General features: G+C 38.5%; 1 protein-coding gene across 3 annotated transcripts in view; it reads left to right on the plus strand.

The window, feature by feature from the left end:
* Positions 1-676: 676 nt before the first annotated feature.
* The window catches only part of ZFPM2 (zinc finger protein, FOG family member 2), a 450,174-nt gene continuing 436,236 nt past the window's right edge, over positions 677-14,614 (plus strand). For all 3 annotated transcript variants that reach the window (XM_032415653.1, XM_032415654.1, XM_032415655.1), the window contains exon 1: positions 677-1,062. In XM_032415653.1, coding sequence (XP_032271544.1) covers positions 1,023-1,062 — 40 coding nt within the window. In that variant the 5' untranslated portion in view covers positions 677-1,022. The remainder of the gene's footprint in view (positions 1,063-14,614) is intronic.

Here is a 14,614-nt window from a genome sequence, read left to right on the forward strand (position 1 = left end):
CTTAACTGGCCCCAAGACACACAGTTGGCATTTGTGATCAGCTGCCTCTCGCCGAGGATTTTGCCAGGGGCCTAACCTTCCTGCCAAGAAGCTGGAAGGGCGGGCGTGGAGGCTAGGGGAGGGGGCGGCATAAGTGGAAGCACAAAGTTTACGAAGAGACTGGGATTTCTTTGTGCCCGGCTGGACGGGCGAGGCGTGGGGAGAGTTGGGGTCCATCAGAGGGGGCTGTGGGAAGAAGTTGCCTGGAGGGGTGCTCTGGCAGATGCCCAGAGCTGACGCCGTGACAACTGCAGAAGGTGGCCCCCCTCCAAAGCCTCCCCACGCCTCTGCTCCCCCAACCCCCCACCGCGCTCCCGTGCACCCCACCCGACCGAGGCCGGGGCCCTCTTTTGCATCCGGACTGGCTTTGGATGCAGCCAATCCTCCTTTCGCTGATGGAATAGTCTCCCCTCCCCGCAGCCCCGGCGCGCCCCTCCCTCCCGCGCCTCGCCACCTCCCGCGGCAGAGAGCGAGCTGCGCGGCCCGGAGCGGCGGCGGCGGCGGCGGCGGCGGCGCTCGAGTCTCTGCCCCGCACGCCGGGGAGAGGGGAGAGCGAGCGCGCTCCTCCTCCCGCGCCTTCCGCCCCCTCTCTCCCCCTCTCCCCTCTGCTCGCTCTCCCTTCCCTCCCTCCTTCTCTTCCTTCTTTTCGTGTTCCCCCTTTCCCCTTTTCTCTCTCCTCGTCCATTCGTTTGTAAATTCTGTTCTCCCCCCTCCATCGCTCTCCTACTCTCCTCCTCCCCTCCCCACTGTCACACTCTCTCTGCCCCCCTCTGTCTTCTCATTTGCTTGCTCATCTCCAAACGTGGCTCCGCGGCTCCCGGAGGAGCCCAGCGCCCGGATCCCGCGCGTCCGGAGCACCTGGAGTCCGGCCCGCGGCGGCCCGAGCCTGGCCAGCTGCGGCGGCGGGAGCGCCGGGAGCCGAGGGAGCGGCAGCCCCGACCGCGGGCACCGCGGGAGCCCCAGTGGCAGCGGCCGCCGCCGAGATGTCCCGGCGAAAGCAGAGCAAACCCCGGCAGATCAAACGTAAGTTTGCACGCTGGGCCGGCAGTTGCCGGGATTATTTCTGGGGAGGGGGGCGCGCGGGGCGGGAAAGGGAGGGAGGCTCGGGGAAATCCGCTCCCCGTGCCCCGGATTTGTCAAACTTTGCCTGAGCAGCGGAGGGACAACTAGTCAGTCACAGACAGACAGACGGCCCGAGCGCCGGGCAAGAAAGACGCTGCGACGAACAGCCTACTCTTGCTCGCCCGAGTCTTCGCGCTCCTGGGTTTCTTTTTAATTCCGACCCCCGCGCCCAGTTAGTCCCGCTTGCTGTATCGTTCAGCCTGCCTGGGCAGCCCCACTCATTTAGGAGATTCTTCTGATTGTGGTTGTTGTCATTGTTGTTGCAATTGACGTAGTGCTACTCTTGGGGACTACACTTTTAGCAAGCAGGCTGAGAACTTAGTTCTCCGAAAAGCTGGTTGGACCTCGGGGCGAGGGAGGCACCGTCCCTAGGCGGTGGAAAATCAGTGTCTGGGTCCCGGTCCAGGGCGGTGCCAGAGCCACGCCAAACCCGAAGCGAAACAAAAAGTAGGTGTAAAAGTTTGCGCTTCTGCCGCGGGCGGCCGTCCGCCTCCGCCCCGAGGGCGCGGGCCTGGCGGCGGGCAGGGCTGGGCCGGGGGCGCCGGGCCCGTCCGGTTCGCGTGGCCGGGACGCTCAGCCGAGCCGGGATTCGGTTTACCTCCCGCCCCGGAGGCGCGCGGAGTCCTCGCTGGGAGGGGCCGCCCGTCACTTCCCACCGCGGAAGCTGTGAGTTCAAGGCAGCCTGTGCGCCGCAGAGAGCGTGACCCGGAGCCCCCCAGCGCCCGAGGGCCGGGGTGGCGCTTGGAGGACGCCGCGGGGTCGGAGGTACCTGCCCGAAACACACACACTGGCAGAACTCAACTCGGGCAACTTTTGTTGTCTTGGGGAGAATTCCTCCAATGGTGTTTTGTCGCCCTGCGACACGTCTTCAACGCTTTGGCCGAAAAGGAGACACAGCCTTATTAGTTTATTTTTTTATTTTTTGCTAGGCTTGTGGTGTGTCCATTTCTTCGTGTTGTTTAAAGTCTGGCAACTAGTTTCAAACTGATTATAGTGTAATTTTAGGGTAAGGCTTTAATAGTATCCCCTCCCCCTTAATTATTAACCACGCTCACCCCACCCCCAAATGTTGAAAATTCTGTTTGGTGTAGTTTAAAAATAAATCTTATCAATCAGCTTATTCAGCGTGAAATGGGGTCCAGGCTGCAAGCAGTTGGCTACAGTTAAGTATTTCGATCGTTATATACATGTACAAACCTTGCCTTTCAGACATGACTCTGTGGCTTTTATTCAGTGGCTTTCTTCTTTACTTCAGTTCCTTTTTTATGCAACTTGGGTTAAAGCAGGGACTGAACTTAACTTATAGCTCAAAGCAGTTTTAATCAAGCAGAGATACCGTTGTTGAAGACTTTCACTTTTTCAGAGTGATTATCCATGGTTTTAACTAATTGCCTTTTACTTTCTAGTACTATTTATCGGGTCCCTCTATATAAATGTTGCATTTTATAGTACAAAACTGTGCATATTATAAGATACGATTATAAACATTAAATGTAAATGCTTTTTAGTTCATGGCTGTCGTCTAGATTGTTAATAAATAATTAATATTAATTGATTGTATGGCACAAAGACCATCTGATTCTACTTGGGAATACTTTGTTATCTTCTCAATTAGCTACATTAAATTTTTTTTTTTCTATCCTTCTATGTCCACCTCATATAACTGAAGATTAAAGCGTTGGAACTAATTGCTGATGCTACACTTGTGTTATAGGTCATAAAACATTTTAGTGGCTTATTTGAATGCTGTGATTTATTAACTATCAAAAATACTTGAAAGTTCTCTCATTTGAAAGTGAACAGATATTATATTTATATATTTGTTCACAGTGATCATTGCCTACTGATATATGCAAACATATGTATTATTAATATACATGCATTTTAGACTTTTATTGGATTCAATTTGGGGTCACAGTGATAATCTATGCAAATGTGGACACGCTTCTCCCCTTGGACTGTTAAGGAGAATGAAAAATTAAACGTCTTTGAATTGTTATATTAGAGCAGTGCTATCTAATAGCTGGAATTTTTTGGGGGGGGGGAGGAGTGGAATATTTAAATATGGTTTGACCAGCTGTAAAGTCATTTTGGTTGCAGCCTATCGACATTTGTCGCCTTTTGCCTGTCCAGGCACAAGGGGCAGTTTTGCGGATGAAGTTTGTCTTGATACTCGAAGTCATTAGTATGGTAGGTCTTTCCCTCCAATTTTAGTAGTATATAACAAGTGTAGCATTATTATTATTATTATTACAAATAACACTGCTGCTTTTGATATTGTGGGTCAAATATAAGTTTGGAAAAAAATCAGAAAGAAATGCTTTTAGAAACAATAGCATTCCATGCAACTAATGAAACTGTATATTAAACTTGGAAGCGTCCAGAATTTGAAAATAAAGCTTTGGCACTGCTGATAAAGCTTACCCAATTTAGAGCAACTATGACAAGCAAAAGTCAGCTTATACCAGAAACTCTGAAGACAGTCAATTTAAAGGACAAAAAGGTTGTTGGGCACAGTTTTTTTTTTTTCTTTTACTGCGTACAGTTCTCTGCTATCTAAAATTGTGATTTATGCAGTATTTTAATATTTTGCTTATTCTTTCCCCTTGGGTGCTCTCCGGGCAGCGATAAAAAGGCGACGCTGAAAGAGCACCATTAATTTGCTATGATGACTGGCCAGATAAGAGGAGATAATGGGAAAGATAAGCGGAGAAGATATACCATCAGAAACCCGATTATTACCATTAAAATTCCAGCCCAGCAATCTGCAGAAGCCTGATAATTCCTTCTCCGTTTCCACCACTTTGGATGATAAGGCAAAAAATAGTCACTCAGTGCTCCTTGATTAGACTGCCTGGATTTCCTGATAATACAGTGATAAATTATGTATTTTGCCCCCATGTTTTGTCCCAAAATTCAGATTTTTTTTCCTATTTCAAGACTATATTTTCTGCCCTCCCCTCAGAAGCTTTCTCTCCTGAGCTATTATTGTAATCCTGGTTTGATAAAAAGCCCTGATAGGACGGGAGGTGTTTGGTGTGGGAGCCATATCATGCTATCAGCCCATCTCCTCACACAGCTGCTTGCTGTTGTTGTTTTTAGCCTTATCACCTCCTGCCAATATGCCAATAAATTGCCCAGATTGTTCTCCATTCTGGGGCTGCACTGCAAAATTTATGACAGAAATGATGATTTTTTTTTTCTTTTACCAATGCATCTCTTTATGATTAGTAAACGTGTTGTGTGTGCAGTTTTACTGTTATTTTCTTCCTCGAGCTGTTGTCTCTAGTAATGTGTTTTCTGCCCTGTGTGTCCCCAACTTCAGTCACACTTAAGTGTATTGGCTGTGGGTTCAGGAAAAGATTTTTTTTGGGGGGGGGGCAAATGCTACCTAGTAGTGAATGTGGAGGTTGAAAAGGGAGGGAAGAACTCAAATGTTTTATTTTCATACAAGATGAAGAAAAGGCACTCTTCTTTATACCACTGAAGTACAGTTTCCTTCAACTTTTACATTGCTTGGTGTTTTCAATCATGTAGGACGTAACTGCTGCATAGATCATGTGCCAAATAATTTGTGGTGAAGGAAAAAGAAAGGCTGAATTAAGAGGCAGAATTTTTTTTTTTGAAAAGTGAAGTAATATTGGGAATTAATACGTACTTTGAAAGTAAAATGGTCCATGCGAAGAATAATCTTGTTAGCAGTTCCATAGAGGGGCTTTTGCAGAAGTTGGAATCCGTTCATATTGAATAAATTACCTTTCTGTTATTTGAGATGATCTAATAATTTCAGGCCGTACGAGTCCCTACCTTGCACACTGGCATTTTAATGTTTTATGCTATTTTTTTAGAGTAGGTAGTATTATGTGTTTTATTTATAAAATGATTATTGTCTTAAAATGAGAGTGTTGCATATTAAATTTGTTATTTGATATTTGCCAATGTGAAAATCTGTAAGTGGATCATCTTTACAACCTTAAAATTACGTTATGCGAAGAAGTGGCTGTGGTTATTTTTCATTGTTTTAGTAGAGAGTTTTTTATTTTAGGGTTACCTGTGTTAATGTTCAATACGTAATTTTTGGGTTAATTATCTACTATATTCTTCTTCATATTATTTTTAAAAAGGCGTCTGGGATTGCTATGTACGTTTGAAGTACATTGATCACCCATACTCAGGATATCTTGCTTTTCACCTGCCAAATATTAAGACAGGGTTTTGCCTTGAAACAAATCACTTATTTCTTGTGAATTTTAAGGATAATTAAAGATGACATTAAAAAATAAGCCTTTCCCTTTGGTTTGTGATATGTCTCATGTTAGAGATTTTATTTTCTGCATCTTTGGCTGAGTAACATTTCGGAAAACCTACTTTTACACTGGCCATAAAGAAAAGAAAAATGTATACTGTGTAATACTTGTTTTATTGATAACATAGATTGGTACCCTTATTTGAAAGGTAACAAAATTAATTTCTTTATTTACAAATTCGAAATATATCACTGCATAGAATTTTTCTTAATAAATGTAAGAGTCGTTAGTAGAATTTTTTAAATAGGCAAATTTTAAATGGCTAATATACTAATCCTGGTTTTTTAGGTGTTAAAGAGAATATAAGAAAGTTTACCTCTAAAAGATCATTAATCATGAAGTCACTTTTTTTTTTTAAGTTCAGTGGAGTCAACAATGCAAACATAAATGCAGTAGCATTTTTATCCATAGTTGCTGTGAAAGAGTTTTTAAAACTTGGTGATACGACTTGGAATTAAAAGAGTAGCTCTTGTATTTTCCACTTCTGGTAACTTTCTAAAGTGGCTTTTTTTGTAAAATTATGGGGTAAGTAAAACTAAGAGGCTTAATATATATCACAATATTTTTTAAACAAACAACTTTGAATTTTTCTGTTAATTATAATTAGAGACCTTAATAGTAATATAATTGTATCGGCTCAGTTACAAGGAGTGTAGCATCGCTTTGAATTTCACATAAGAGAACAGTGTTCATTGTAGACATCACAAGGTTACCAGTAATTGTAATTAAATATAGACGTAGAAAATATGGTGTGACTTTTGTCAATAATTATTTAAGTTGGTGCTATTAAATTGTGAAAGAAAACAATGCAATTAGATGATTTGCCTCTGATTTCTACATTATGCTAATTTAAAATTTTATTCTGTATTTAAGGGTTAAGGCAAAGATTTATACATTGATTTGTTTTGGGTTAATTGTGGGCATAAATGAAGATATTCTTCAATTATAGCAATTGTCTAGCCTATATCTGTATTTATGTTTTGCCTATATACAGTAGTGTAAATTAAGTTAACTTTGTGCTACAGTTAAGGTAACTCACTTCTGGTCATGAGCTATTCAAAGCTTCTCATCTGTGTTATTTCTGCTGTTTGAGGATTATTTTAGGACTAATGAGCTCTTCCATCACATGACAAAAACAAAGAAATGACACACTAATTAGCCCATTTTGCTATTAGTTATTATCACTGGAAAAAGTTTTGAGAGAATAAGATTAAGGTAGTATGTTTGATAAAATGGGATATATGGGACTAGATGTATGGATTTCTAGTATGGATATTTTTGCCTTCCCACATAGCTAAGGCAAATCACGAGTGGACCTATCATTTGCATTTTAATCACTTCCCCACTTTTCAATATGTAACTTTTGCTGAAAAGGCATATAAAATAAATAAACTGATTTTACTCATTTCTCCATTCTTTATTTTTACATTTCAAGAAAACACCTTCCCAAATGAACTTTCCTTCAAAATAATGCAATGTATATTCAAGTTTTAAGTAAAGTGATACCATCTAGAGGAAGTTTTTTGGTTTTTGGCTAAATTGTGTGAAGTATCTAAAATTAGGTTTATCTGGGAATAAAATATACTTTTCAGGAATACTTTTTTAATGCAATCTTTTTTCCAATAAAACGTGGGAGTGTATATGGTAACTTTGGAGCCCTTATCCTCCAAATCATGATCCCTTGGGGTTTTCTTACTTTCCTAGTTCCACAGGGCTAGCAGGACATTTCAGAACACTGTAGGTATTTTTGAAACCCTGTCTAATTCAACAGCTGCCACTGGGTAAAATTATCAGTTCATTCCTTCACCAAACGAATACCAGCAAAAGTCCGTTACTTCAGTCACCAGAGAATGTGTTTCTGCCATAGATAAAAGGGTAAGTATGTGTTATCATTCAATAAGGTTATATTTTTAAAAGCTGAAATGCAATTAAATTAATAAGCTCAGACATGGCAATATTTGGCATTCTAGAAAGAACTATCTCTTTAAAGGTATTAGCATAAAGATAGCACATTTGTTTATTATGCTTCCAAATCAGCTCCTAGTATCTCTGCCACAGGTAACAATTGACTTTTCAGGCTTCAAGTTAATAGCCTTGTCTCTTGCTTGTAGGGATCAATATTAGTATTAATTAATCACCATTATCGGCCCTAGGATCTGGTTCTATTTGTTGTTACATCAGCAAAATATCAATATAGAAAGTGGACTCTCTGATCGTCATGGCAACTTCATCTCTTGGGTCAAAGAAAGTTTATCTTATCTGTGCACAGAGAGTGGCAAACTGTTTAGGGATCTAGTTTGAACTCTAAGAACATTGATTTAGTTTTTGTTTGCGAATAGAGGCTGAATTCCAATCACAAGGGATAGGTAAGATTTAAATATTAATGCCGAGAGGCTTGTCGGAGAGGGTGTCATATCATTACTCTCAGACTATCTGTTTGAGATGACAAAAAGGTAGAGAAGAATTGTCTAGTCAGGATTATTTAAAGGCTTCGTAATTTGTGCTTTGACAAATACTTCTAAAAAATGAATATATGATAATTACTAGATCGATTGGTTTTGGTCAGGATTTCAGATGTTAAAAGAAGAGCCTGTTATTTTTTTCTCTTCCATCCCTTCTTTCCTGGTCCATTACTATCATATCCACTACTTTAAAAAAGTGCTTTTGAGGGCCAGTTTTGTCTTGTGAGATAACCAGTCCCTGTCTGAAACCAAGAGTTTTGCTATGGATTTTCAGGTCCAAGAAAGAAATTCATCTGGGAATATTTTAATATTAAATATTCATTGTTAATAAGGGAAATCCTAAAACAGTAAGCTGAAAGGATAGATGCCTTTGAAGAATGTTTGCAAAGATAATAAAAGATTGTAAGTTGCTAAAGTCAGGAAACAAAATACATGCTATTTTGTTGATATTATTAAGATACGGTGACCACTGAAAATGAGCATTTTCCCCCTAAATCACGTCCTTGGAAATTCATCTCATTTTTCTTAAAAATTATGATTAAAGAACAAAACTAGATTTAGAAATAGTGCCTGAAATATTCTAGAGTAGGCACTAAATAAACTTCTAGGCACTGAATAAACAAATATGTTTGTGTATGGGGAAACCGTATGTATCTCTCATGATTTTGGAGGCTTTAAAAATGAGTGTCGAGTGCCTGGTGCCATATAATTGCTTATTCATTCCAGGCATTGTGCATAGAATAGCCAGAATTCAACTCTTTGTATACTCTGCAAGGCAGTGCCAATTACCAGTTAATATTTGTGGTAATACTCCCACAGATGTAGACCAAGGAGTAGGTTCATTAGAAGCACTAGTATAATATTTAATATTAAATAGAACATTTCATCTGGGCATCTGCCATTGACTGCTTCGTTTTATTTATTTGTGAAAGTACTCCCCTTTGAATTGCTAGAAGTTGTTGAATGGTGTTAGTCCGATGATTTCTTGTATATTATTTGGTTTATGGTAATGCCAGATTTATTAGAGACCACTATCGCAAAGATATGTATGATATAATAGTTTATATATAGGCTATCACAAATATATGTAATTTTGGTAGCATACCTGAAAGTTAGAACACCTAGCTTTTGTGTAGGCTATTAAAAATTTTTTTAAATTTTTGCTTAAATTTTAAAATACATCTAAAAATTATCTTTCAGTGAGCATTTAATTGAAGATATATTTAATGTTATTTTTCAGTTGATTTCCTTCTTAAGAGAAATTCTTTTGAAGATGTAAGTTATTCTAATCTTCATTTAGAAAACTTTGGCAAGCATCTCTTATTGAGACAATAAAAGAATTTTCAACCAGTTGACAGCTATATAATATTGCCTATGAAAAATGTCTTATAAGTGTGAGTTACTTGACATAGATTTTTCAGCAATAATCTCTAAAATTCTCTTACTGAGTACAAGATTTGCAAACTGTTTAACCAATTGAAGAATTAGTTACAAAATTTAGGGTTATAAGCAAATATTTGTCCTTCATTGACTATTAACCTAGAACTTTTAACTTTTAATTTTCTTGTTATACGTTCCTTTGCAATATAAAGATGGTGGTGTACCCTTTAAGAAAGACTTGAATTTGCTTTACTCTGGTATATTCTGAAGTTGTTGTGAGCCTGTAATAAACTGGGGATTAGAAGATTAAAAATAGTGAATTGACAAGTCTTCCAGTCCAACTGAGGGCCAGATTCCTCTAAGTTTATGCTTTTGTAGCTAAATAACATATACTATTAAGTAGTTTTTAAAATAATGAAAATAATAAATAATAGTAAATAATAAATACACTCAATGTTGTCCATTTCCCTCTTGCTTTTACTACATTTAGATTATCTCATTTTGGAAGAGTAATTTTAAAGATTTTCAGACAATTCAGTTACAAGATCGGATTATTCATAATTCAGTGATAAAAATTTGTGCCACAGATTAACTTTAGTATATTTGGTATTCAAGAAATTTTTTAAATGTATTGTTTTATGTCCTACAATAGCTATGTAAAAGGAAATTTTTTTTTCATATCACAAGCAGAAGCTTGTTTAATTCCCATATCTAGTGCCTCCAAAACATAAAATGCCATATACTGGTAAGCCTTCTTGCTTACTGTGTGTGCTGTGAAGTTCAAAGGCATTTGTTTTTTTTTTTTTTTTTTTTTTTTATAAACCTCTGTGAATTCAGTGGGAATCTTTGGGAATGATGTGTTTCTAATTATGTACAAATTATTTTCATGGTGTGTATTCTCATCCATGTCAAAATATATCACTGTAATACTTTGTGGTTTTTATAGCCAATGTCAAGGTACGTATTTATGTGGATAAAGTCTGTGGATAAATTTTATGCTGCTTTTAAAAGCCTTTAAAATATAGTTAAGTGAAGTTTTTGAGAGATGGGTGGCATATCGATCACATTGCCTGTTAATGAAAATCTTATATTTATTATCGAAGTTGTTTTGATTTTAGGGAAAATCTGAAAATGTAATTGCTCCTTGAAGAATAAAAAAGACAGAGTGATGCAAATAGACAGTTGCTTACGCTAGCATAGATTATTTATATCTGCAAAATACCTGTATAATTTGCTGTTCTCAGATTTGTGCAAAAATTGTGTAACAGATACTTAGAATTTTAAAATTTCAAATTTGTAACTTATGTCACCATTGTTTCCTTCCCTAACTACTTTATGTATAGGAATATATTCTGTAGCATGTCCTTAGAGCAGTGGGGGCCAGCTCACATGGATTTGGCAACAGCACTGAAGATTTAAACATTTTTTTTTTTTCCTTTGAGACTCCGGTCAATACAAATAGATAAAAAGGCTTTTAATTTTCCGAGTTATTTTTATTTGGGATAAAAGTGTCTGAATTTATATTGTGCACATTTATCAATTAGGTCTTCTTTCTCTTCTTGAAGTAACATCCTGAAATCCTCCTTTTGATAGCCTTTCTGCCTCCTTGTCATAAAAATGACCACATTTTCCAATGACATTTGACTTGTACCTAAGGACTCTTGTGTATTTTGGAAATATTGGGCCTCCCACAGCCAGGAACAGACTCAGTGTCCAGGGGAAACGGACCAAGATGGGTCGTGTGTAAATCTGAAATATGCAAGAGTTCATTTGCAAATATATTAGGTAGCTGCTAAAAATATCACCCCACTTCTTAACAGTGTGCATCTTGGACAAACAGGCGCATATTTTGTCATCAAGTTGCTTAAGCTTCTGAAGTCAGGGCTACAACTGGGTCAGATGATAAGATGAGCACAACAGAGAAACGAAGAGCGCGTCTGATAAAACCTGATTGATTGATGTCTGGCTTCCCCACCATCACAGGCAGTTGACAGTTAGTTTGGGATCAGATGATTTGGCTTTTGCGATAGAAGATGGGGCCTGGTAGGCAAGCCTGAAGGACAAAAAGGTCAGTTTCTGTGTAGTGTCAAGTAATGCCGAGCTCCCACCAGGTGGGACGTTATTAATATTTCATTCTTTCTTTTTTAGGTCCAGGCCCTAACATTTGATAGTCACTTAAAGGCATGAAGATTCAGTCTACAAACAGAAATGTGTGACTACCTTCCTGTTTTGTTTAATTTAATGTTCTTACATTATTTATGTCATAAAGGGCAAGAGCATATGCTTATTTAATAATTGTCATATTTTATATGCTAGTTTGCAATATAGAATGACTTGTGCATATTTAATATTATAATCATATAAGGTAAACTGTTATAAAAATAATCATAACACGTAAATGGCCAAGCTTAATATTTTAAAAATAATGTTTATGGAGGAACATAGGTTTCTTGAGGGGAAAATTACAATGTAAATTAAGCTGGAGTTATCAATTCCAAGTGTTTTGGTATTCTAGATTATGAGAAGCTTAGGTGAAAAAATATTCTAGGACACAGTTTAGACATGTCAGAATTTGGGAAACCTTGGCTGGCACATTGGGAGAACTTTATATTTTATATAGGTCCATGGTAAGTGCCTGATTGTGCTATAATCTGCTGAAGTCTAGTCTTGCTGGTGAGGGGATTTTTAGGATGTGTCTGTGTATTTGAATCATGGACAACCCCAAATTCTTGATGCATATTAAAATCGCCTTAAAAATATATGCTAGCTAGTTTATATGCTAGCACAGAACAAAATTATAGATCACTTTTGAGTTAGAGCATAATTAATAATTAGGATAAATATTCTTAGATGAAAGAAGGAAGGGAAGAAGGGATGGAAAGAAAGGAAAGAAGGAAGAAAGGAAGAAAGAGAAAGAAAGAAAGAAGAAAGAAAGAAAGAAAGAAAGAAAGAAAGAAAGAAAGAAAGAAAGAAAGAGAAAATGAAAGAAGAAAAAAGAAAAGGAAGGAAATTAGAGTAGGTAGTTTTAGAGTAAAACATTTTCCAGTTTTGGCCATGAAAATTAGTACAACTGTTATAGGGTTGGAATTTGGACAGCTTGGATTTGAATTTAGATTTAGGACAGTTTCATACTCCCCAGAAATCCTTTAGGATGTATCACTTTTCTCTTGAGTTTTAAGGGTCAGATCTCCAAAGGACAGTTGGGTCTCAGCTAATACTGTAGGCTTAATATCAGCAAGATGAATTCTGCAAGGTGCTGTATTGCTGATAGTATAAGTGGAAGACTGTATGAAGCACTTGCGCCCAAACCTGAAGTGGTACTCACAGTAAGTGACCGGGAAAGGGGGGCTGATGGCCATGTCAGCAGTGATTGGTAATACTTCCAAGAAAGGTGCTGTAAGAAAATGACTTGGTCTCTTCTACACACATTCATAGGGAATGAATATCTATCTATCTATCTATCTATCTATCTATCTATCTATCTATCTATCATCTATCTGTCTGTCTGTCTGTCTTTCTATCTATCTGACCTAGGAACACTGAAGAATCATTATAGGTATACTTACAAAGACTTCTGTAGAAAGATGTTTCAGGCAGAAGCAGCACACGTGTAGCGACCCTGTTCTGATGGCCACGTCACGGGTAGGAGCCTAGCAGTACTATTTACTGGTGGCAGCTAGTAATGGTCAACACTTGTTACATCGGGGAAAAGAGAACACCAGTGGATTTTTCTTGTATAATTGCTGTGTAAGTCTCTGATACAGTTTTTGAGTTATTCACTTCAATAATCTTTGATTTTAAGGCGGTGTAACTGTTGTCCAATGCAAATTGCTTTGATACTATGTAGGGTTTTTAGAGTAGAGTATCCATGAACAGCTCTCTAAAGTTTATTAACTTGCTTTTCTACACACACACCCACACACGCAATATCATAGTTTACCTAAAACTTCCTTCTCAACACCTTTATTCCTTCAGCATTTTTGTTTCTTTCTGTTATTCCATGTGGCTTTGAATTGCACACTTCCTTTTGCCTAGGCATAAGCTGCATTTGAAAAATATCTAATTATACATTGAGGAAAATTGGAGTTGACAAATGAAAAAAATGTCGGGTCATAAAAATAATTAATATCAGCAGTCCTTATAAATGGAAAGTAACAATCAGCTATTTGGTCAGCTAGACCGAAATTTCTTTCTGCATAGCTTCGGGAATCTCATTTAAGGAAGAGTAGGAGTTTGAAGATGCAGGGGCTAGACTGATTAGTCTGACATTCACTTTGATGTTTTTTCACTCTTGGTTTGGAAGTTTTTGTTCCCAAGCAAGAAGAACAATAAGGTTTTAGGTAGAGGATGTTACTGAGGAAGATCTTTGGGGATTTGTTTTCTCGAAACTGGTTAGTATCAGTGTTCTTTATATTGAGAAATAATCTCTTAGGTATTACAAGAGGTGAAATAGATGTTAGCTGCATGTTGTTCTTCTTACCCTGAGAAAGAAAAATTAATTATTACATATTGATGTAAGGCTTTCAAACCTAGGATCCATAGGCTTTGAGGAGTTTGTGAATATCCAGACATTTTATGCAAAATTAGGGTATTAAAGAATTTTTCTGGGAAGGGGTTTTCATGAAATAGTCAAAGGGCTTCACTTTTGAGGGGCTCATCAAAACTTTGAGACCACTCTAGAGAATTTCTATATGTGTGTCAAATGATTACTTGTTACATTTTAAAATGTAACCATATAAATAAGAGTTGTTTCATTTTTATTTGTCAAATGATTTTCTTCAAAAATATAAAATCAAATCTCTCGCCTTGCTGCTCTAAATCCTCCTCCAGTGGATGTCCTTTGCAATTAATTCCTGAACTTTTTATATGACCTCCCACATCTTCCCTGATCTGTTCCTCGCCTTCCTTTCTCATCTGATCACCAAATATACCATCATCATGTGCCAATTCCCTTCCTAATCCCTGTCCTGGCCGGCCCCGTAAAGTACCTGTATTCACCACATTCCATTTTTACCGGTCTTCCTTCTCTTCCTTGAACGTGCCAAGCTGCTTTTCTACCTGCAGTGTTATTTCCTTGGATTTTTTTTTAAAAAGATTTTATTTATTTGACAGACAGAGAGAGAGGGAACACAAGCAGGGGGAGTGGGAGAGGGAGAAGCAGGTTCTCCGCTGAGCAGGGAGCCCGATGTGAGGCTCGATCCCAGGATCCCAGGATTATGACCTGAGCCACTCAGGCGCCCCTTCCCTAGATTTTTATATTGCTGGCTCCTTCTTAGCACTTTTCACTTCACATGTCAACTCTTC

This window comes from Phoca vitulina, unplaced genomic scaffold, assembly GCF_004348235.1.
Source record: "Phoca vitulina isolate PV1807 unplaced genomic scaffold, GSC_HSeal_1.0 scaffold18, whole genome shotgun sequence".
NCBI classification, from domain to species: domain Eukaryota; kingdom Metazoa; phylum Chordata; class Mammalia; order Carnivora; family Phocidae; genus Phoca; species Phoca vitulina.